At 39.6% G+C, this 24915-nt stretch overlaps 1 protein-coding gene across 2 annotated transcripts in view; it reads right to left on the reverse strand.

Annotated features, from left to right (window-relative positions):
• LOC115211853 (uridine 5'-monophosphate synthase) overlaps window positions 1–24915 on the reverse strand; it is a 98042-nt gene that overhangs the window by 63972 nt on the left and 9155 nt on the right. For both annotated transcript variants that reach the window (XM_029780577.2, XM_029780576.2), the window contains one exon: window positions 3323–3426. In XM_029780577.2, the coding sequence (XP_029636437.1) occupies window positions 3323–3426 (104 nt within the window). The remainder of the gene's footprint in view (window positions 1–3322; window positions 3427–24915) is intronic.

Consider the following 24915-nt stretch of genomic DNA (forward strand, 5'->3'; position numbering starts at 1 on the left):
GTCGAGGAAGGAGACAGAGGTGTTGGAGATAGTGGAGGTGAAGTGGAGAGCAGGATGGAAGGATTGAACGAAAGAGAGGAAGGAATCTAGATGTTCACGGGAGAGTGAGGTGGCACCGATAATGTCGTCAATGTAACGACCGTATAGTTCGGGAGTGGGACCAGTGAAACTAGAGAATATTTGGGCCTCAACATAGCCAACGAACAGGTTCGCATAGTTGGGACCCATTCGCGTTCCCATTGCCACTCCCAAGAGATCTGTTGGTAGAACTCGCCCAACACACACACACACATACACATAACCTACACACTCATGTGCTACTGCACCAATTAACCATATACTCACTCAAATATAGGTACATATTGATTTTGATTCCTGACAGTCACATGCATGATGCAGAGGGAAATATCTTTATGCTATGATTTAATTTGACTGTGATTGTCCATTCTTATTTAAAATACACACACATACACAAGCTTCTTTCAGTTTCTCTACCAAATTTACTCACAAGGTTTTGGTTGGTTTATGGGTATAACAGATGAGACTTAACCAATGCCTTATGCTGGACTTGAAGGTAACTTCTTAACCATACAACCAAGACTGTCTGTATTGCTAATAATTTTTGAAGGTACAAAACATTTAGGAAATATTTTATACATATATAAACACAGTTGACTACTCGTATATTTCAGAGTATGGATAGCTGAATTACTATAATACTTTTTCAAAAATTTGCTAACATATTTGAGTAAAACAAATAAGCTGTAATGAATTAATTGGTGGCACTAATATTACTAAAGCTTACCAAAATTGGCATGTTATTTTCAGAAATCGTAGTAGATTTTTAGTTAATCATATTTGCCTATTTATATATTTAGTGTTTCCCTAAATTACAACTGAAATTCCTTTTGATGAAGACTCTCTGTACCTTTGGTTCTTCAGAAATTCGATATAGATCATGGAGGAAATACCAGAAATGCATAATTATATTCATGCTAATATTTTAATTTTTAGTAGAAACAGAAAAGAAGGAACAATTTGCTTTATCTTTTCTTTTGTAGGCAACAAAATTAATTTTGCTACCACATGGAGTAAAGCTGGTGGTGACTAGTTAGCCTAGAGTCATCATAGGCCTTAGGTGTTTTAAATGCATGTCTATGATTTACCATAAGTTGAGGTCATTGAAATTTTCAATTTCCTCTCTGTGTTTTGAGTATTTATTTGAAGGGGTGATCAGGTCATGGTCCTAAATGGAAGGTGTATAGCATGTATCATATTTCAATCATCTTCATGCAGTTTTGTTAACTGATTTTGGCTGCTTGCTATTCAAGTGTAGGTATGTTACTTAAAATTGCTATGGTGATGCCATTTGGTCTTGTTACTGTTGTTAATGGTGCTAATTACTTTGTATAGTGGTGTACTGATTGCTTTTCAGTTTATGGTGGATATAAATTGTGTCAGTTTTCTGGTTTTATTTCCATGGTTAGTTCCTTGATGTCAAGTTTTATTCAGGTGTTGTGTAGAATGATATGTCTAACATGATTTTTTTTCAAAAGCTGTATAGTTTAGATTATAATTCTTAAGTTTTCTTCTGAATCATACTTTTTTTGAAGCTTTTACTATTCTTTGGTTGAGTGTGTAAATTTATGTTGCTTATTCTGGTGTTACTAAATTCTGTAACTGTAATTATATCTTTTAAGGGAATTTGTTTCCCATGACTTTTTAAATCTTGTGAATGCATATAAATTGCATAAACTACTTCAATTCTCCATCAACCACTTAGAAATTAAAACATATAAACTAAAACTGGCACCTACAAAATTTACCATCTCTCTGAACAGCAATATTAAAAACATCAATTACAAACAGTCATCATACCAAAATACATAGGAGACAAAATGACTAGGAATTACACACAATATTTATACAGTTAGAGTAAAGAAAGTAAAATAATGCATAAACACAAAATACTCATATTCACAACATTTAGTCAACACAAAAAATAGAACATTAATCTATGAGTAATATATCTCTCATGAACAACAGTCCCTACCTGGGCTTCCAATTTCTCCACAACAAATTACTAGTAATACAGAACAGCATACTTTGAACACTCACAACTTGACTAATACTCAAAATTAAAAAGCACCTGAACATATTAAGTGTATTCATCTTAGACAGGGCTACAGCAAACTCAATACCATAACATGTACAATTACACCCAAACATATGCCATCTAAAAAACATTATAACATTAAACCCAACCAGATAAGTATAAAAAACACAGGAACAAAAGCAGCAATAGCCATCACCAAAGTCTACATATGCCAAGACAAACTGGACAGTAAAAAACAAAAACAAAGTGCCATACTGCATTCCTTATAATAAACAGATTTAGGAATGCAAAAACAATCCTCAACTAAATGGAAGCATATACACGGACACACACAGAGGTTTCCATACTTTCCAACTACCAAATTTGCTCACAAGGCATTGGTTAGTCCAGGGCTATAAGTTGCCCAAGGTAGCACACAGTGAGACTAGCCTGAGACCATGTGGTTGCAAAGCAAGCTTCAAAACCACACAGTCATGAATGCAGCCATGCCTGTGCCCATCTAGAAAAACATATATTAAAATATTGATTTTCAATAACTGTTAACATTTGACACCTTAAATTTAACCAGATACATTTAATGTTCTAAGTTTTCTGTTTACAAAAGCTAAAAACTCTAGATTTTATACCTTTAATGCAAGAACGACAACTCTAAAGACAACCTGGAAGTCAATAAGAGTTCCTGATTCAGCTCATTAGGAATTCAACAAATACACTACTATGTAGGACACCCTTTCTTTTATTCTTTTAATTTCAGCCACTGAACATGATAGACTACTGATTTCAAGGGTGAAGCAAGCGCTAAAGCCTAAATATACCAAATCTACAAAATCAACCAAATATAGTGATTGCATTTCATGTAAAAATATTAAATCTGAAAAAAATTATATATGAAAACATGATTTTTAAAGCAAGATAAGTAATTATAATTAACTTCAAACAATTCAGAATTGTACTTATTTAAAGATTTTTCTTATTGAGATTAATAGTTAAAAATAGTTGAGAGGACCTAAAGATCTGTAAGAGAAGACAATCAAATTTGATGTAAGGGAGAGTATATATAAGTATTTCTTGCACAGAGTACAGTTGGAAGCCAAAAAAGCTGATAAATTTGTATTTTCAAAAATAGTGAACAGAATTTAAGTGGAAAATATGTCAACAAAAAAAAAAGTAATCTTTTGTGAATGATAGTATTTTGCATGCACTTACCTGTGAATGTTTAAATTATGTTGTTTCAGATTGATTTCACATCCTTGCTCTCTATTTAGTAATACAATGGCATCAGTCACACAAATACCAAGAGACCTGAGTGACTAAAAAAACAAAAATGTAATTGCATTGTCTTATTTTTTTATATCTGATGGGATGGCGATTGGTACATTTTTTTCTATAAATACATGCTTATATATGATTAAAGGATATTTAATTCTGCAGACAATAAATAGTAACATTGTGATTAGAAGTTTTAGGGCATTTGAGAGAATGAGTCATAGATCTAGTTCATAAGAAATTTAACAAATACACAAGAATGTGGAACACACTTTTCTTTTATTCTTTCACTAGTTTCAGTCATTATGGGATACTACATCAAAGGATTTTCCTAGTTTCTGTTTTATCAACATACTGGCCAAAAAAGAAATGTCAACTTGGATGTAACCAATGCTACAAAGTATTTTCATTTAATGCACTTAGGCAGAAACTATTGGATATATGTATGTAAACATAAACATTTATACATCTCACAGTTTCTACCAACTAAATTTCACTTACAAGGCTTTGGCCAACCTGAGGTCATAGAAGAAGACACTCAGAATATAGGCATTGGTATCAAGCCTAGAACATGATTGCAAAAGAAATTTCCTGACTATACAACTATGCATATATACATACACACACACACACACACATATATACACATACATTTCACCCCCTCTTATTTATCATGGTCCTCCAAGCTAAGACTGAAGAATTTAAGATTAGCTGCTCTTGGGAACTCCTCTATGCTGATGACCTTGTTCTTATTGCTGAATCACTACCAGAACTAGAGAAGAAATTTCACGTATGGAAGCAAGGTTTGGAAATCAAAAGGCCTTATAGTTAGTTTAGTAAAGACCAAAGTATTGATAAGTAGGAAAACAGACAAATGAAATCAGTATATTTTGCTGGATGGGTTATATCAGTGTGCATATTCGACAGGGTGTAAGAGATCTGAGAGAAAAACTGGGTATACACAGCATCAGATGTAGTGTACAAGAGAGAAGACTGTGCTGGTATGGTCATGTAATGTTTATGAATGAAGACAACTGCATCAAGAGGTGCTGATCTCTAATTGTAGAGAGAACATGCGGAAGGGGTAGACCCAGGAAAATCTGGGACAAAGAAAGGATCTACAGATGTTGGGACTCACAGGGGACTCCTGGTTGTTTGGTGTGATTGAAAAGACAGATCAAGCTAAGTGTTATAAATTATAATATTCTATCATTAATTCCTTTCTACAGTAGTAAATAATAGATAAAAATATAGATGTCATATTTTATATTGAGTATGAAAATGTGGCATAGTGTCGAATGATATTGATGGATGGATGCTGTCTTTACCTAATATAAAACAACATGTCTTAATTTTGGACAGTCATGATTAATGGATTAGATGGCAAGCAGAACAAAGTTTAAATAAAAGCCTTTGAATTAGTTTACAACACTAAGTAAAAGCATGGTTGTCCTTGCATACAGACTCACCCCTGCAACCCTATCCAGCTGAGCATCCCTTATCTCGTGGGCTCGTAGGTGCTGGTGCCACATAAAAAGGACCCATGCTGGTGCTGTGTAAATGTACACAGTACACTCGGTAAAGTGGTTGGTATTGGATGATGATGATACACACACACACGACCATACTCCATGGTAGTGAGACATGAGCTTCGAATGCAGAAGACATGCATAGACTAAAGAAGAATGAAGCTAGTATTCTCCGATGGATATTCAACATCAGTGTGTATGTAGCATGTAAGAGAGATTATATTGGTTTAGACATGTGATGTGTATGAATGAAGACAGCTGTAAAAAGAAGTGCCACTTGTGGAAAAGGTAGACCCAGGAAGACATGGGATGAAGTAGTGAGGAATGAGCTCAGGATGATGGGCCTCATGGAGGAGATGACATTGGACCAAGACATCTGGCAATGAGGTTCTTGAGGAAACCTGCCCACTTCAGTGAAATTGAGTTCAAGGATCCTTTATTGCCAGATGTATTGGTCCATTGTCATAAACCATGTCTTCTCTTCTTCATATTTCTCCTTTTTCATGCACTATGCTTATCTCTCCCACCCCACTCCTGCAGTTCAATCCTATCCTACCCACTGTATCATTGCAATCCTGTTGTCTCCCACCTTTTTCTATATACCCAGGTTTCACCAGTCACTGCAGCACTTACCAACACTTTGCATTCATGTGAACTCCCTACTCCCAAATCATGCACCTTTGGCAATACTCCACCAGCCCATTTATATTCTCATTCTCGTACCTTGAGCATATTGAGAATTTCTGACACACTATCTAGCAATTCAGTACACCCAAATTCTCCCTTTCGTTATATATTTCTGACCAAAATACACTCCTCATGAGTTTCAATTAAATTTTAAAATAATCATGAATTTAGGCTTGTTTCATTAAATAACTGTAACTTTTTTACTTATCAACATATTAATGTGATATTTGGAACATAATTAAAGAAAGGATTCTTAATCAATTCTATTGCATAACTTTTGCCTCAAAGTGACTTTAATTACAGGTAAATCCAGGTAAATTGAGCAAAAGGTAAAAATATTCAAATTTTGTTTAAACATCACCATAGAAAATGAATCATCAGCAAATATTCAAATGGGTATGCAACAAAATTTTGATAAAGAAGAATTGTGCACATCACTAGATCATCAGTTGCCACCGCAAGTTTGACCGAACTAAAGAAATTGGTCAAAAAATAATATACGGCCCTGGTTATGGCATGGAAGTGATAAATTCCAGACCACATTGTACCTTAGGCCATGCTGACTAACATTATTTTCCCTGTATAAAAACTAAATCCACGCAGTACCCAGTATTTGATTCACAAATTTTCTGAACTTTGATTCCCCATTTTGTGTTTGTTTACAATCTGCGTAAATTTGTTTCCGCATTGATCGCTTCAAACAATAACTTCCAGACCACATCGTACCCTAAGCCATGCTGACTAACATTAGTTTCCCTGTATAAAAACTAAATCCACAACAGTTCCCAGTATTTAGCTTCACAAATTTCCAAACTTTGATCCCCCATTTTGTGTTTGTTTACAATCTGCGAAACAGTTTGCTTCCACAGTGATCGCTCCAAACAAGCATACTGAAAAAAATAAAGTCTAATGGTTTCGTTTCCTAAGAAAGACTATAGATAAACTCTATCTCCTCAGAAAAATTGCTAATAAAAACATTTTTAAAGTTTTTTACTTCATTCCGATGTAAAATCGTCTTTGCTGTCGCCAACGCCACTCTGTTTCTTCGGAATCCCTGCTTTCATTTTTGGATTAAAAAATATCCTATTTCCCTGTATAAAAACTAAATCCACAGCAGTACCCAGTATTTGCTTCGCAAATTTTCCAAACTTTGATCCCCCATTTTGTGTTTTGTTTACATTCTGCGTAAATTTGTTTTTGGACCTCATTCATTCTTTTTCTCGATATCTCCCTATTTTCCGTTGAAAAAGCTTTAAATTCAGAATCAATGCTTGATAACATGAAACTCCTATCCATTTTCAAAGTTGAAGAAAAATCGATGCCGAAAAAAATGTGGAAAAAAATCTCCCAAAATTCACTGAGTTGAGATATCACGTCAAGCAATGTCGGATACTATAAGCCAACTATTTACAAAGTGATATCACATGTTTTAACGAATGTACCAACGAGATTTGGGTTCAAATTTACATTTAAATAACAATAGGTTCTCTCGGCCGGGTTGGTATTATGATCAAAAAATTTTTCAGCCGGGTACAGCCAGGTTAAGATATTGGTAACCTCTTCCTTTCTGCTTCTGCCCTAGCTAGATAAACCTGATGCCTAACTTCCCTTTTACTTACCTTTCCAAACTCTTTTATGACCCTGTTGACTTCACTGTTCCATTACCATGACACCCTTTGTCTGGCAAAAGCTTTGCTCCAACCAAAGATTTGGTCTGTTACCCACAGTAGATTATCCCCCAAGAACTTCCAGTTGTCTTCTATGTCTTATGTCTCTTTCTCTTCCTCATCAAATGCTTCATTAAGGACTCTAAACCTTTGAAGATTTTGAAGGATTCTTGAGCTTAAATAACCTCTTTTGAAGCATCCTTTAACTGACAATGATGATTCACACACACGACCATACTCCAAAGTAGTGAGACATGGGCTTTGAATGCAGAAGACATGCATAGACTAGAGAGGAAGGAAACTAGTATGCACATATGGATATTCAACATCAGTGTACAAGTACAACAAAGTGCAAATGTGATGAGAGAAAAGATGGGCATAAGAGGAATTAGATGCAGCATGTAAGAGAGATTATGTTGGTTTGGATATGTAATCTGTATGAATGAAGATAGCTGTAAAAAATAAGTGCCATTTGCCTTAAGTGGATGGCACCTGTGGAAGAGGGAGACCCAGGAAGAGATGGGATGAAGTAGTGAGGACCAATCTCAAGATGATGGGTCTCACAGAGGAGATGACAATGGACCAAGACATCTGGCAATAAAGGATCCTTGAACTTAAATAATCTCCTTTTCCACATCAGTTTGTGTCTCTGGGTCCTTCTTACTTTAACCCTTTCGTTACTACCCTGGCCGAAAAAATTTTTGGTTCATAATACCAACCTGGCCATACCCGGCCGAGAGAACCTATTGTTATTTAAATGTAAATTTGAACCCAAATCTCGTTGGTACATTCGTTAAAACATGTGATTTCACTTTGTAAATAGTTGGCTTATAGTATCCGACATTGCTTGACGTGATATCTCAACTCAGTGAATTTTGGGAGATTTCTTTCCACATTTTTTCGGCATCGATTTTTCTTCAACTTTGAAAATGGATAGGTGTTTCATGTTATCAAGCATTGATTCCGAATTTAAAGCTTTTTCAACGGAAAATAGGGAGATATCGAGAAAAAGAATGAAATAGGTATAAAAACACGTGGTGTACTAAATAATGAATAGGATATTTTTTTTATCCGAAAATGAAAGCAGCGATTCCGAAGAAGCAAAGCGGCAATGGCAACAGCAAAGACGATTTTACATCGGAATGAAGTAAAAAACTTTAAAAATGTTTTTATTAGCAATTTTTCTGGGGAGATAGTTTATCTATAGTCTTTCTTAGAAGCGAAACCATTAGACTTTTATTTTTTTCAGTATGCTAGTTTAAAGCAATCACTTCGGAAACAAATTTACGCAGATTGTAAACAAACACAAAAGTTTGGAAAATTTGTGAAGCAAATACTGGGTACTGTTGTGGATTTAATTTTTTACAGGGAAAATAATGTTAGTCAGCATGGCCTAAGGAACAATGTGGTCTGGAATTTATCACTTCCATACCATAACCAGGGCCGTATATTATTTTTTGACCGATTTCTTTAGTTCGGTCAAACTTGCGGTGGATTCCAGTATTTCACTTTATTCCACCTTTATGGTACACCTGTTGTGCATTAAATTCAACTGATGATCTAGTGATGTGCACAATTCTTCTTTATCAAAATTTCGTTGCATACCCATTTGAATATTAGCTGATGATTCATTTTCTATGGTGATGTTTAAACAAAATTTGAATATTTTTACCTTTTGCTCAATTTACCTGGATTTACCTGTAATTAAAGTCACTTTGAGACAAAAGTTATGCAACAGAATTGATTAAGAACCCTTTCTTTAATTATGTTCCAAATATCACATTAATATGTTGATAAGTAAAAAAGTTACAGTTATTTAATGAAACAAGCCTAAATTCATGATTATTTTAGAATTTAATTGAAACTCATGAGGGGGGTATTTTGGTCAGAAATATTGTAATGAAAGGGTTAAATCACAAACCAATAACCTATGTTGAGCTGTACATTCTTCCTCTGGGAAGAACTTTGCATTCATGAGCATCTATCTCTTTGTTTCTGTGAGAATGTAATCAATCTGGTTAGTCTGCCCACCAGATTGATAAGTGATCAGATAGCTGGCATATTTCCAGAAGTTGGTATTGCAAACCAGTAAGTTATTTTGCATCACAAAACTCCAGCAACTTTGTTCCCTCCTGATTTCTAGAACCAAAGCCATAACCTCCATGTACACTTTGAATTCCATTGGGGTGCTTTCCAACATGACCACTGAAGTCCCCTCCCTTAATGATAATGTCACTGTTTTTGTTGTCGAGGTAGTTTGTTGAAGGGATTCATACAAACAGTCCAACTGAACATCTTCAAATCTGACATGTGGAGCATATGTAGATACAAATGACAGTTACATTAAACAAGACTATTCTTAGCTCAATAATCCAATCACACACCCTGACTACCTCAATCACCTTATCCATCTATTTCTCTGCCAGAAGAATACTTATTCTGCCTAACCCATCACTGCTGCCCATCTAAAAAACCTTCTATCAATGTTCCTTGCCCGAGAAGCCAGAAAAGTATCTAGAAGTTCAAGAGGGCACCACTGAGCTGATAAGGGAGGCTTTTCACCTCTTATGTAAACAAGAATTCTTTCTCCACAGTAAAATGCAGTGAAATATGAACTTATTTGAACTAACCTAATGTTGAATTCTTTCTCATCACTGCTTAGCATTACCACAACTGTATGTGTTCTGACCAGGCAAGCAGTAAGCACATCATTCATTACCATTGGCTATCTCTATATAAATAAAGCTGAAGTTGTCTGTGTATGGCAGGTTTGGTAGCCTTCAACTAACACTATCTTCTCCAAGACCCTACAGCGCAAGTTGACCAAAATGGAAAGTATGATAGAAGGCTTTCTCTTCCTTCTGTAGAAGAAAAAATTCAAATCGGACCATGTTAACACCAAAAATTATTTACATCAAAAAGGTTCTTTTTTTCTTTGAAAATCCCTATTCTTTAACGATTTTTTTTTGACTGCTGTGTTGCCATTTTTTGGTGTATTTCAACCAGAAAAGTATTCACTTAAAGAGAATAACAAGCTACATAATGCAAAACTTTTACTTTTCAAAAATTCCAATTCTAAAGGGTCAAAACAAACCCGAGCAACACCAGGCGATACTGCTAGTTCTATTATAAAATTACAGCTTTCTAATCAGCTAAGGATTATCTCTCTTTGGTATTGCCAACTGAGGAAGGCTAATGAATGAGAAATGCATACAGGAGTCTGAGCCGATAAGGGTGTTTTTAATTTTTTACCATAAGCAAAAACTTTTTCTCTATGGTAAACTGCAGTGAAACTATCTTTACACACACACATCTCATCATTGTTTAAACAACCACTTTTGCATCCTTGCAAGGGTCAGACAAATTTTATGCTGCAAGATGCCTTTCTTGTCATCAACCTTCACCTATGTTCATGTAAGGTAACAAGACATATTTTCGAAGAAGACTGGAAGTCAAGAGCACCACTTACATATTTGTTTACAACTAACACATCAAGTCACAAAAACATTAACATACACATGCACACAAAACAAACACCTGGAAGTCTTTACACACACACACAAATATATATGTATATACACACACACACATAAAGGGGTTGGACAAAATAATGGAAACATCTAACATCATAATTTTGAAATATCTATAAAACCATCAAAAGCTCGTTTATTTTTGTGTTTTTTTTATTTATTATTAGTGTTGCTTAATATATTTTGCTAAAATTGCTGTTTCTTTTCAGATATCATCAGAAAAAGGTAATTAAAATTCATTAAAATGATAAATCTATTGGACTTTCAAAAAGGTCAAATTGTTGGTGCTCATATTGCAGGTGCTAGCGTAATGAAAACAGCTAAAACCCACAAGTCAGCAATGCTCGGGTACTGGACGAGTGTGAGCAGAACAGTTTCATCGCTCTGAGCACACCTCGGGCAGGCCTGACTGACAGCATTTCTGTACCAGTAAAGTTTATCTCAAATGGGCAGCGCCCCTCAGTAGTACTGCCAGGCAAGGGAATTCTGGAAGTTATCCATGAGCCTCAGCACAAAAGTTCTCCCAAACAGACTGGTTAGTTGATCATCGTCAACTCAGTTTCCCTGAGAACGTCGTTGCACTTTTCCTCCACTAACCCTCTATAGGACACTAGGGTGGAACTATTACCGATTGCATTGCCTGCCTAGCAGAGGGCTGTGAGCACTTGACAGAACTCAATGTGCCAAATGCCCTTTCTAGGTCTATGTTTGATCCAAGATTGCAGCTCAGCCAAAGAGACGAGCTGTGAAGAGGTGAGTCTGATCATCAGCGACCACACCTGTTCACTGTCCAGGAAATGCTTGAGATGCCATAGCCTAAGTGCATTTCTGCGCATCAGCAACCATAGCATGCCAAGGCCTCCATTCACCAGCTGTTGACAGCAGATGGAGCACTTGACCAGTGCAACTTGCCCCTTCCACAGAAAGTAGAAGAGTAAGTGCACCAGTTGGGTCAACCAGCAATTGGGGCAAGGGATGAGAGATGCAATGTATGCATATGCCACCTCAGCTTCCTCTCAGCCCATTTCTGGGTGAGATGGGCCACCCTGTTTGTCACCGCATCCCAGTTTTTCTCCACTTGGAAGTCAGGACCAAACCAAACTCCAAGCAATTTAACCAGACTGTCTGTCCAGAGCCCCACGATGCCGTTGGATGACATGGACTTGCCTCTCCAGGTGCGAGTTGCAAGCCCATCGACTTTACTATGTTAATTTTGACTCCTGTCACTGCTTCGTATTCGTTTAGTGTGTTGCCAATCAGGTCAGTATGCCTGTGGCTCGATGCTAACATGGTGACATCGTCAGCATAGACAGACACGCTCTTCCCACACTCTAGATCACGCAGGACACCCCTCAATGCCTCCAACTTCTGCAGTAGTGGCTTGAGAATCAGTACATAGAGAAGGAAGGAGAGAGGGCATCCTTGGCAGACTGAGCACAAGATACTGAACAGCTCTGATAGGTGACCCTTCACCCACATAACCAAGTAGATGCTGCTGTACAAAGCAGCAATCCACCCATGGAAGATCAGACTGAAACCGGCTGCCTTGGGAATAGCTGCCAAGTATCAATGGTCGACCCTATCAAAGGGTTTAGATTGATCTAAATTGATCAAAGCCCCACCTGTACCAGCTTTGTTAGCCACCCTCTCTATGATGTAGCACATGAGGTGGAGTTTGTCAGGAATAGACCTGGTTGGGATGGCACATGTTTGTGCCTTGCCAATCAACTTGTCCACGACAAACACCAACCTCTTGGCTAATACCTTGGCCAAAATCTTCAACTCTGCCTTGAGCAGAGTGATGGGCCTGAAATTTTCTATATAATCTTTTCATTTTTAGTCCTATCTCGTAAAGCTTTTATGATAATAATTCGTCCCTGTATGATGATAATTTGTTCATTTCTCTACGATACTTTGTTCGTTCTCTACGATATTGTTTCTTCAAACCCCGATTGCTTAATTCTTCTCATTCCTAGTTCCATATCTCTGTCGCTCCCCAATTAAAACTTCGCCATTCACAGCCTGTTTTTTAACCTCTTTATTACTTCCGTCTGTCCCCAACTCAAACTCTCTTTCAGGCAGTCTATATTTAAAAAACTCGCCCATGTGCTCCTCCTATTCATTCATTTATTCATTCCTCGACCAGCTATGTCCAAAGCGAGCTAAGAATTACTCATTTCATTTCTTTCAACCCCTCGTACTACATTCGCCACTAACACTCAAAATGTATTATCTATTCACTAACTGCTTGTTTTTTTCATGAGCTAACTGTTGATATTGTCCCCCAAAATATAATCTTTTCATTTTTAGTCCTATCTCGTAAAGCTTTTATGATAATAATTCGTCCCTGTATGATGATAATTTGTTCGTTTCTCTACGATACTTTGTTCGTTCTCTATGATATTGTTTCTTCAAACCCCAATTGCTTAATTCTTCTCATTCCTAGTTCCATATCTCTGCCGCTCTGTCCCCAATCAAAACTTCACCATTCGCGGTGCGCCCACCCTTTCCCACCCCCACCACCAATACCGGATAACACTATGTTTACACCACCTACACCGGATATCCCTTCTCCCACCACCATGTGTCTATTCCTCGAACCCCTCCTCCTCAATATGCTATTTCATTATGTATTACCCCTGCCTCTCTTCCCTAAGACGGAAGCAGCTAGCGCCGCTGCTCATCAACCGTCCCACTTAACCAGTTATCTTATGTTTCTTTCTGTTTTGAAATCTGTCACCACCTCAACTGGCTATCTCCTTCCAGTCCCCTCCCTCACTCGTGATATCCTACCTTTCATTCTGTCTAGAACCTGCCACCACCCCTACCTGTCATCGTTTCTAACCCCCCCTCCCCACTGGTGCTGTTCCCTATATTACCTGCACTCTCTCTCCCCTTTCCTCCCCCTCTCTCTTCTCTCTGCTGGAACCCTTCCCTGCCGCAATGCAACCAATTTTTCAGCTGGAACCCCCCCCCACCCCCAACCAAACACTAGAATATCCATGTTTCTGCTACGCTGCTTAAACTACGTCACTTAATGACCATAATGCTTGCTTAGAATGCTAACACCTAGAATATCAGTATTTCTGCCACACAGATTACATCTACATCATCAATGACATTAATGCTTATGCTTACAACGCTGCTAACACCAGCTCCTGCCTGCGGCAGGGGCCACAGTCTTAACATGCCTAAATGCTTGAATGTTGTCAGGTCGGAAGAGAGATCAGATGAAAAATGCCTAAAAAACGATCACCACAACAACCCTCTTCTTTTCAGGCGCTGAATTGCATCCCTCCTCCCCAAACCTCACCCCATATTACCTTCCCAGTTTTCAGAGTTGGCACTGTCAATGATGGTACACTGAAAGGTAGGTCATGAGATTGTAGAGATGCTTGAGAGAAGACGGGTTGATGTATGCTACATACAAGAGGTAAGATGGAGAGGTGCTTCAGCTAGGGTTTTCACAGGCAAGGCACATAGGTATAAAGTCTTCTGGCAAGGTAACATGGATGGTGTAGGCATTCTCCTTGCGGAGAAATGGGTGGATAAGGTCATAGAGGTTGTCAGGGTTTGCGATAGAGTGCTTAAGCTCAGGTTAGTCCTACAGAGCGGTACAGCTACGATTATCTCCGCCTATGCCCCACATGCGGGGCTACCAAACGATCAGAAGGACCACGTTTATGATACCCTTCTACAGGCTACCTCAAAGACGAGTGGCAAGGAGCTCATCTTTGTGGGTGGAGACTTTAATGGGCATGTTGGGCGGGAATCGAGTATCTTCACTGGGGTACACGGTGGCCATGATATTGGCACCAGAAATGATGAGGGAACTAGACTACTGGAATTCTGTGATGCATGTAACCTTTTAATCTGCAACACTAACTTCAGGAAGCCTGACTGCCACCTTATAACCTATCAGTCAGGAGACTCCGCTAGCCAAATAGACTTCATCCTCACCAGACAGCGGGATGCAGGGTTGCTCTTAAATACAAAGACCCTCCTGGGTGAAGAATGTACCCCTCACCATAGGCTAATCATTAGTGACTTTAGGCTTGAAACCAGAAGGATTCCAAGAAACAGACCGATCCACAAAAGAAGGATTTTGGAAGCTAAAGAACCCTTCACATGGTCAGAGATTTAGGGACATCCTCATCAAGAAATTTGATGAGAGGGAGGAGGAGCTACAGACGTCAGACATAGAAGGTAGCTGGAAATTCTAACAGGACAGCTTGCTGAGTGCCACAGACCAAGTCTGTGGATGGTGCAAAGTCCCTTCCAGACCTAGAGTTACGTGGTGTTGGAATAGTACAGTAGACAAAGCCATTAGTGCAAAGAAACAGGCCTGGAAAGCCTGGAGGGATGGGGGTAGCAGGGAACTGTACCAGGTAGCCAAAAGGGAGGCTGGGCGGCAGGTATACATAGCCAAAGATGTAGCAGAAAAGAAGAAGTTTGCCAATGTCCAGCGACGTGAGGACCAAAGAACTGAGGTATTTCGGATTGCTAGACAGTGTGTGAGAGAAAATAGTGATGTTACAGGAGAGAAGTGTGTCCGCATGGATGATGGGGCACTTGCTTTTAATGATGGTGAAAAGAAAGAGGCTTGGAAAAGCCATTATGAAAGACTGCTGAATGTGGAGAATGAATGGGAGGAGGAGAGCCTGCCAAATGTTGACCCAGTAGAGGGACCAGCTATCTGAATAGACAGCTCCCTTGTAGTTAAGGCAATTAAGGGTATGAAACCAGGTAAAGCCCCCAGCCAATCAGGAATCACTGCTGAGATGCTTAAAACAGCTGGTTGTGCGGGGCTATGGCCTAGTCACCTGCATTGTAAACCAGGTAGTTCATAATGGAGTCATACCCAATGACTGGCGTAGCAGCACCATAGTCAACTGCTACAAGGGTAAGGGTGATGCTCTAGATAGAAATAACTACAGGGGTATTGAACTGTTGGATCAGGTGATGAAGGTCACAGAGAGGGTCATAACCCATCTCATTAGGGAGAGAATTTGCTTAGATGAGATGCAGTTCGGTTTTGTGCCGGGTAGAAGCACCACTAATGCTATATTCCTAGTCTGACAACTGCAGGAGAAGTACCTAGCTAAAGATAAACCCCTCTACATAGCTTTTGTGGACTTGAAGAAAGCCTTTGACAGGGTCCCCCAATCCCTTATCTGGTAGTCGATGCGGAAACTGGAGATTGACGAATGGCTAATAAGGGCTGTACAGGCGCTATACAGAGAGGCTGTCAGCAAGGTTAGGATTGGCAACGAATATAGTGAAGAATTCCGGGTAGAAGTAGGTGTACACCAAGGTTCAGCCCTCAGTCCCCTTTTATTCATCATAGTCCTCCAGGCAATAACAGAGGAATTAAAAATAGGTTGCCCCTGGGAGCTCCTCTATGCTGATGACCTGGCTCTCATAGCAGAATCACTACCGGAACTAGAAAAGAAATTTTGGGTGTGGAAGCAAGGGTTAGAATCAAAGGGCCTTAGAGTAAATGTAGCAAAGACCAAAGTTATAGTAAGCAGAAAGGCGAACTCAGCACACACCCCCTCAGGCAGGTGGCCCTGCTTGATCTGTAGCAAAGGTGTAGGTAGAAACTCCATAAGATGTACCCAGTGTAAGCTATGGACGCATAAGAGGTGCAGCAACTTCAAAGGGAAATTAACTGATAAGATAGCTTTCATGTGCGGCAGATGCACAGGGACAATAGACACCACAAATACTCAGAAAACAGATTCCATCACACTCCAGGGGGAGAAACTAGAAGTAGTTGATAGTGTCCGCTACCTGGGTGACCAAGTTAGTAGTGGATGTGGATGCTCAGAGAGTGTCACCACTAGAATACGAATAGCCTGGGCAAAGTTTAGAAAGCTCCTACCCCTACTGGCGACAAAGGGTCTCTCGCTCAGAGTGAAAGGTAGATTGTATGATGCACGTGTGTGAACTGCTATGCTTCACGGTAGTGAAACATGGGCTGTGACTGCAGAGGACATGCGTAGACTTGAAAGAAGTGAAGCTAGCATGATCCGCTGGATGTGTAATGTCAGTGTGCACACACAACAGAGTGTAAGCACCCTGAGAGAAATGCTGGACATAAGAAGCATCAGATGTGGTGTGCAAGAGCAACGCTTGCGATGGTATGGTCATGTACTGCGGATGGATGAGGAGAGATGTGTGAAGAAGTGCCGCTCCCAAACAGTTGAAGGTATCAGGGGGAGAGGTAGACCCAGGAAGACATGGGATGAGGTAGTCAAGCATGACCTCACAGAGGCAATGACGAAGGACTGAGATCTCTGGAGATATGCTGTGACTGCAAAGACCCGGGCTGCTTCCTGCACCAGTTCTGCATAGCCCCTGCCCATTCAAAGTACATTGGATTTCAGAACATCCCACTGTGCTTGAGGAGACCTATTGAGTCAAGTACATGAACATCGAAATAAATATCAATGGAAATAGTAGCTGTGATACCGGTGCCGGTGGCACATAAAAAGCACCATCCCGACATGGCCGATGCCAGCGCTGCCTCGACTGGCTTCTGTGCCGGTGGCACGTAAAAAGCACCATCCGAACATGGCCGATGCCAGCGCCGTCTTGACTGGCTTCAGTGCCGGTGGCACGTAAAAAGCACCAACCGATCATGGCCGCTGCCAGACTTCCCTGGCATGTAAAAAGCACCCACTACACTCGCGGAGTGGTTGGCGTTAGGAAGGGCATCCACCTGTAGAAACACTGCCAGATCAGACTGGAGCCTGGTGCAGCCTCCTGGCTTCCCAGACCCCGGTCGAACCGTCCAACCCGTACTAGCGCGGAAAACGGACTTTAAACTGTTTTGTTGCCAGTAGCAGTAAAAGTCTGCCAAGAGGCCCTCAAACAAGTCTGGCATTGAAATGTAAAGCTCATAGAGCAGACCATCAAAACCCCGCAATCTGCCTCCCGTGCAGCTTTTCATTGTTTCCTGTACTTCCCATGTTGTTATTAGTCTTTCACAGCACTCCACCTCATTCGCCAAGAGTTGCAGCAGGCCGTCCAGGTACACACAGAAGTCTGTCCTGTTATCTGTCCTAAACAATCGAGCAAAGTACTGCTGAAAGGCCACGCACATCTGCTTTGGATCGAACACTTCGCACTCGTTCTGGTCCACCAAAGACCAAATGCTGATTTTGTTACCATGCTTAGCCTCGCCACTCAGGCCCATCAAGCGGCTTTAGTCCCCTCTCCACTTACTGAATATGCCTTAGCTCTGACAATGCAGTGTTCATGTTTGGCATTGAAGTGTTGGTCTAGAGCTAACATCGCTGCCAACACATTGGTCGTGATGCTTGTCCTAAGCAGTTCATCTAACTTTCTAACTGAATCTCTCTTAATTGATTCTACTCTAATTGCCCTCTTAAGCGCAATCCAGCAGTTGTTGTTGATGATTGCCCGTCAATGCCCTCTTCACTAAAAGCCCATCTAAGTCGACCATACAGATGACGAATTTGTTGTCAGTATAGCCATCTATGGTGTCCTTATCCGCTGGCCTACAGAAAACTATCTAGAATCTAGATGACCCAATGCGATTTGTCCAAGTCCACATTTGGGTTATCTAGTCAGTATCTATCAGACAGTTGAAAACATCTGAGCAGGTCGGTGAGGCTTTTGCACCCCGCTCTCCTATTAGATGCTCCCACTCTCACACAATCAAAATGTTCATCTAAGACAGCGTTTCAATCCCTTACTAGCACTAAAGTGCGAAACATTACCAGGAAAACCTCTAGACGCTTGAAACAATCCGAACGCCCTGCCCCTATCGAGGCATAGGCAGCCACCAGTTTAAAAGCACTACCATCACTGCTGTTCACATCCAGGACCACCAACTTACTTTCTGGATCCAAGAAGAATGCCTTTATTTTCAGATCCAGACCTTTTCGGAAAAGCACCACAGTACCACCACTGCCCTATCCTGGCCAACACAGAAATAGAAAAATCTCATATCTGCTAAAAAGGACTGTGAGGTCCTGCGGGTCGGAAAGCCTGGTTTTACTAAAGACTGCTACATCCACACTGAAAGACGTCAGGTCATTTAAGTGGTGACCTTGTCTGTAAGGTGACCCAAGGCCCCTGACATTTATGCTACCAATTCTGAGCACATCCATGTCAAAAGTTTTTTATGAAGGAGAAAAGCTCTACTTACCACTGTTGTCTGGTAGGGTGGCCCCCTTGTGATTTGGTGTGGGTATTTCCACGAGATTTTAAAATATATTTTTTGTGAATGTTTTTTTAAGCGATCCAACATCTTGTGGAAATTTTGTTTTAATAGCGCTGTAATTGTGTTGTGTGATCTTGAAAATTAGTAAGTGCAGTGATGGTGTGTGGTGTTGGGATAACAAAGTCTGCCATTGTAGTGTCTGTGTTGTCTTTCAGATATGTGATCAGGTCTTTGTTGTTTGTGTTTATAGCTGTGATGTTTGTAGTGCTGGTGGGGGTCTGTGTGTGTTGTAATTTGTGTTGGTGTTAATAATATGGGGACTTCCGGTTTCTGCCTCGGCTGCATCTCCTGCTGTTATTGCTGCTGCACTGACACTGGTGTTGGTTGCACTGCCTGCTTTTGCTCCTTGTATTTAGGGCAATTGACCCTTAGGTGCTTGTCACTCCCACAGAGACAGCAACTTGGCCTTCTGCCCTCTACAGCGATGTGAAGTATGGTGCAGTCTGGCAAACTAATGGAGTCGGGTATGGCATTTATGCTTTTTAGTTCAATTTGAACAAGCAGCTCCATGCTCTGACCCAACCAATTTTGCTGGTGCAATTTGTGCACCTCCAGTATTGTGGCAGTGTCCTCTGAGGACAGCTGCCACCAGCCAGTATAAATTTAATTCAGGTAGTATTTCTTCAATTTTTATTTTTGTTACATGCCAACCAAGTTATGTTGGCATGAGTAGTAATTCTTCTGTTTTTAGGAGCACTGTGGAATGTTACCTTGCCTCCTGCTTGGTTAGAAAGCGCATTTCTACAGTGTCAAAACACTTTCCTTTGGTAACATACATTTTTCTTGACCATATTGGTCTTAGCGCAATTTCTAATCACTGTTGAGTTGACCATTCAAGTTTTTTGCACTTTGTGTTGAATATCTTGTACATTACTGTTTTTCTGTTTGTTTCATTTATTAGCTTTTGTAGGGTGTTTCTTTCTTTCCTTAACAAATCCTTTACATTTTTTATGTCATCAATTGTTAAACTGAGTACTTTTGTTTGTTTCGCTGCAGAGGCGAAACTGTTTGCTGTCATTGTTGTTAGTATTTGTGGAGGTGTCAGTGCAAATCATTTTCTGCTTTATGGTTTCATTCCTCTCTTCCTCCTTCCCCAGTGTAGGAATAATAGTGGTGGTGAGAGGAGAGAAATCGTCATTTGAAAGGTGGTTTAAAACAACGCTTTCACTCTCTTCTTGAGCATTGCACGTGCTGGAGCATTTTTTGTCATTCTTCTCTCTGCCTTTTAAGGTGCAGAGATAGTTAACTTTGGAACTTTTGTCATTGCTATTCAACAGCAGAGGGGGTGATTCACAAAGAAAGGAAGAGCTTACACTCTTCTCCAAAGAAATTTTTTTTACACAAATTGAAATTCAAAAATGAGAAATAGAAATTTTGAATTGAAAAATTTGCCCCTAAAGGAGCAAAGTCTTACCTAATTGCTTAGCTCAGTGATAGCCCAGTTGGCTTGGCCACCAAGATATAGAAAAAAATTAACAGATATAACAATATTATCTGTGAAAATAAAACAAAAACTCACAGCTTGCAAAGACATGTTCTTTCGCTTTGAAAATAATAAAATGAAAAATTTGATCATATACACAGCATTGTTCTGGAAGAAGTTTAGGTTCATGTTCATTCACAAATGCAACCAACTCCATGATGTCATAATTTGTCTCTCTTGCCATGTCTCTTGAAGTTAAATCACTAATTTGACAGTTTGTTTTTGGCAGTCCAGAGCCAGACTCTTGCAAATTTTTGCTTCCCATGACCAAAATTTGATCCTCAATTTCAATCAGTGCTTGGTTAAAAATTGTTTCAGAGAACTGAATATTGATATCTAGGTTTGCCAGTTGAACTGCACAGTCCTCAGCCATATCCTCACGATGTTTCATCCAAAGCTGTAGGAGACTGCCAAGTTGATACATGCTCAGTATGATTGCAAAAAAGTTATGGAGTTTCTTTGGAGAATCTGATATTGATGCTTCAGTCAATGTAAGGTCCCAGTTCTCATCATTCTGCTTGGCTTGAGGGAACACTGTAACTTCTTGCAAGAGCATCAGTCCCACATTTCCTCTTGTGAGATTTATTGTTTCTCCAGGTATTATTTTTCTTGCATCTTCATGACACAACTTAAAAAGGCAGTAAGGATAGTTTCTTTTGGAGAAAGTGCTTGTTGCAAGGCTGTTTGTTTTGTAAAAGATAACCCTGTGGCCATTCTCTAGATGGACACTCAGATGAAAGATGGTTGGGTGCCTCTCATGAATGGGAAAATTGATGTTGCACTAAAAAGCCTCATTGGTACTGATGTATCTTTCTCTGTCATAGTGTGGATCCTTGTCATTTTTATTTATCTGCTGACTGCCATTCTGCATAAGAGTGTATGTTGCAGCATCTAAACCAGTGGTGGGAAAACCCCAGCCTATGGATGCAATTGCGCCAGCAGGCTGATATACTTGTATATACAAAATAAAATAAATTTTGCAATTACAAAATTTATGATACTTGTACACCTATTTGCGACACAGGTCGGGTTTCCACTATGACTTAAAATGGTCAGACTTGAACAGAAATCCTCTGGTAATTGCCATTTGAATGGAAATTTTGTTTTCACTATAAAACAAATATTGCTAGGTTTGTACCACCCCCTTGAAACCCAACTACACTTTAGATGAAAAAACTAAAAATATATTGCATGTATCGAAATAATTTTTATATGAAATGAAAGCTGAAAGGTTATAGAAGATACAGTGTAAAAATTATTCATATTCAAGAACCCCAAGTATTTAAATTTTCCTCGATACTCACCCACTTTTTGCCAATTGATAACCAAAAAATATTTAAAGCGAGTTTATATATCCTAAATTTGCAGAAGAATTTGTTGTTGGGGCACTTTAGCTTAAGGGTAGAGCACTGCAACATGTAATCACAGGGGTGTGAGTTCAAGTCTCATGGCTGGCTGCCAACACATTTTTCTGCAAAATATGGATAGTTTATCCTGTTTATGCTATATTATTAGCATTATCCTTTGTTTGAGAATAAAATTATTTCCATAACTTTCTAGACATCTCAACGCTTCTAAAGGAAACTTTGTTTGTTTACTTCCATTGTAATTTGAATTTAATGTACAATAGCGTCTTATAAAGTGAGATTTATATATACTAAATTTGCAGAATTTGTTGTTGGGGCAGTTTAGCTAAAAAGTAGGGCACTGCGTTGCGTAATCACAGGGATGTGAGTTTGAGTCTCATGGCTGGCTGTTAACACATTTTTCTGCAAAATATGGGTAGTTTATCCTGTTCATGCTATTTTATTGGCATTATCCTGCATTTGAAAATAAAAATTACTTCCTTAAATTTAAAAATCTATTAAAAATCAAAAACAAATTGGTAAAGTTTCATTGAAACAGAAACTACTGATTTGGTGCTTTGTGAACAGGATAAAAAAAAATATTACCAACTTTTTTTCCAGAAAAAGCAGCAAAAAATAACGTTTTTAGAAAGGGGTGTCGCATTTTTGCTATCAGTTGGTGTCAAGAAGGTCAAGAGGAGTTACTTTCAACTGCCATTGGTTTATCAGTTATCGCCCTCCCCTATCCACTCACTTGTCAACACATGTGTGGACAAGGGAGAGAAAAATCAAGTTAAGCCTTGCAGAACCAAACAATCTCTATATATAAAACTGAAATGCGTTTCCACCACTTAAATCCCTATCTTAAAAGGTGTCGTTGCTAGGGCCAAAAACCCACTTTGACAAGTCCACTTCTGTTCTTTAATGTATCTGTCTTCCTCAACTCACTCTCGCTATTTCCTCTCTTCCCAGCACTTTTTCACTCACTCTATTTCCTACATTCCCATCACTTTCACTTCGTCAAACGGCCTTCTTTTATGTATCTGTCTGCATTCATAGAGAGAATTACCATCGCCACCACCAACACACAATCATGACAAACAAATATTATGAATCTCGCCATCGCATTCTATTGTCTGCCTGTCAACGCGCCGATCAAGCAAATACAAACAGAACACACCAACGAGCGTTCGTGTTCTGGTGATAACATAGGTTTTTCGTATCTATTACATTTTAACATTTATTTAGAACCCTGCAAATTTTTCATGCTAAATTTTCATTTTTTACTACTTTATTATTTTTTCTTAAATTGATGCTTCTAGGGTCAACAGTTCGTTTCCTCGGAGGATATGGAAATTCCTATTACCCATCAGAGAAATAACTCCAGCAGCTCACAACTATTTCAACAAAGACAAGGTTACCTGCTTACCAGTCGAATTCAGCGTCAACGCTCACGTATGAGAGAGACTCCAACACACACACACACATATATACATATATAATGTGTGCATTATGTGGTCGGTTGAGCTGAAAATATGCACACCTATGTTAAAAGTGCTGGTAAGTTTGCATGACAATTATTTTTTTTCCTCAAATGAAAGGCGTGACCTCTAGGACAAAATTTCTCATCTTATAAAATGTGGCCCCAGTAGACCCGAATGTGAATATTAACCAAAATGTGAAAAGGGGTCTAAATGGGGCTGGAAGGGGATTAAAATTTAAAGGAGCGGGTGTTTAGCAATTCTCTGTTACATCAAGCTAAAAAATTTGCGCCAGCCTTTTAATCGTCAATGTGTTGCCGTCCATGATGAAGAAGTTTTGAATGCTTGCCATGGTGAGTCTACTGTCGTGAGAAAGAATCACTTCAAAACTTGGTGTTTAGGGATTTTCTTTTACATCAAGTTCAAAATTTTACGCCAGCCGTTAAACTGTCAAGACGTTGCTGTCCCTCGTTAACAAATGCCAGCCATGCTGACTCTACTATCCTCACATTCTATCCCTTCAAACTTTGGTTTCCAATATTTTATTATTTTTATTCAGCTCGCAAGTTCGTCTGTCCCTTTTAAATGTTAGTGTTTTGCTGTTTGCCTTGAAGCAGACCTTTCCGTTGTTACTGCCTGATATTTATGATTGATCTTTCTAAATATTTTATTTCTCAACTTACTCAAGATCTTTTGCTGTTTATAAATGGGAGAGAGATAGATAAAGATAGAGAGTAAGAGAAAGCGAGGGAGAGTCCGAGAGAAAGGAAGAGTAAGAGAGTGGGGAAAGTGAGAGAGAAAGGGAGAGAAACAAAGAGGGAGAATCATCATCATCATCGTTTAACGTCCGTTTTCCGTGCTAGCACAGGTTGGACAGTTTGACCGGGGTCTGGGAAGCCAGGAGGCTGCACCAGGCTCCAGTATGATCTGGCAGTGTTTCTACAGGTGGATGCCCTTCCTAACGCCAACCACTCCATGAGCGTAGTGGGTGCTTTTTTCGTGCCGCCAGCACAAGTGCCAGGGGGGCTGGCATCGGCCATGATCGGTTGGTGCTTTTTACGTGCCACCGGCACAGAAGCCAGTCAAGATGACACTGCAATCAGCCATGTTCGGATGGTGCTTTTTACGTGCTGAAAGGAAGCAACAGAAAGTAACAACCACACTCTTACCCGCGCGTAGAGCGGGTCACCTTCAGATAGTCTCTATATATAAAACTGAAATGCGTTTGGACCACTTGGATCGCTTTCAAGGCCACTACATCCTGTCGGATTGACTCCAAAATTTACAGGGACATGTAAAATGAGGTGACGATGCCCGTGGGCTACGTTAGAAATCCCTATCTTAAAAGGTGTCATTGCTAGGGCCAAAAACCCACTTTGACAAGTCCACTCCCATTCTTTTACATATCTGTCTTCCTCACTCACACTATTTCCTCCATAAGTTCGTCAAACGGTGTTCTTTATCTCGCTGTCTGCATTCATAGAGAGAATTATCATCGCCACCAACAACACACAATCATGAGAACAAATATTATGAATCAGATATTTCTTGCGTTC

The sequence above is a fragment of the Octopus sinensis genome, linkage group LG5 (genome assembly GCF_006345805.1).
Source record: "Octopus sinensis linkage group LG5, ASM634580v1, whole genome shotgun sequence".
Classification (NCBI taxonomy): Eukaryota; Metazoa; Mollusca; class Cephalopoda; order Octopoda; family Octopodidae; genus Octopus; species Octopus sinensis.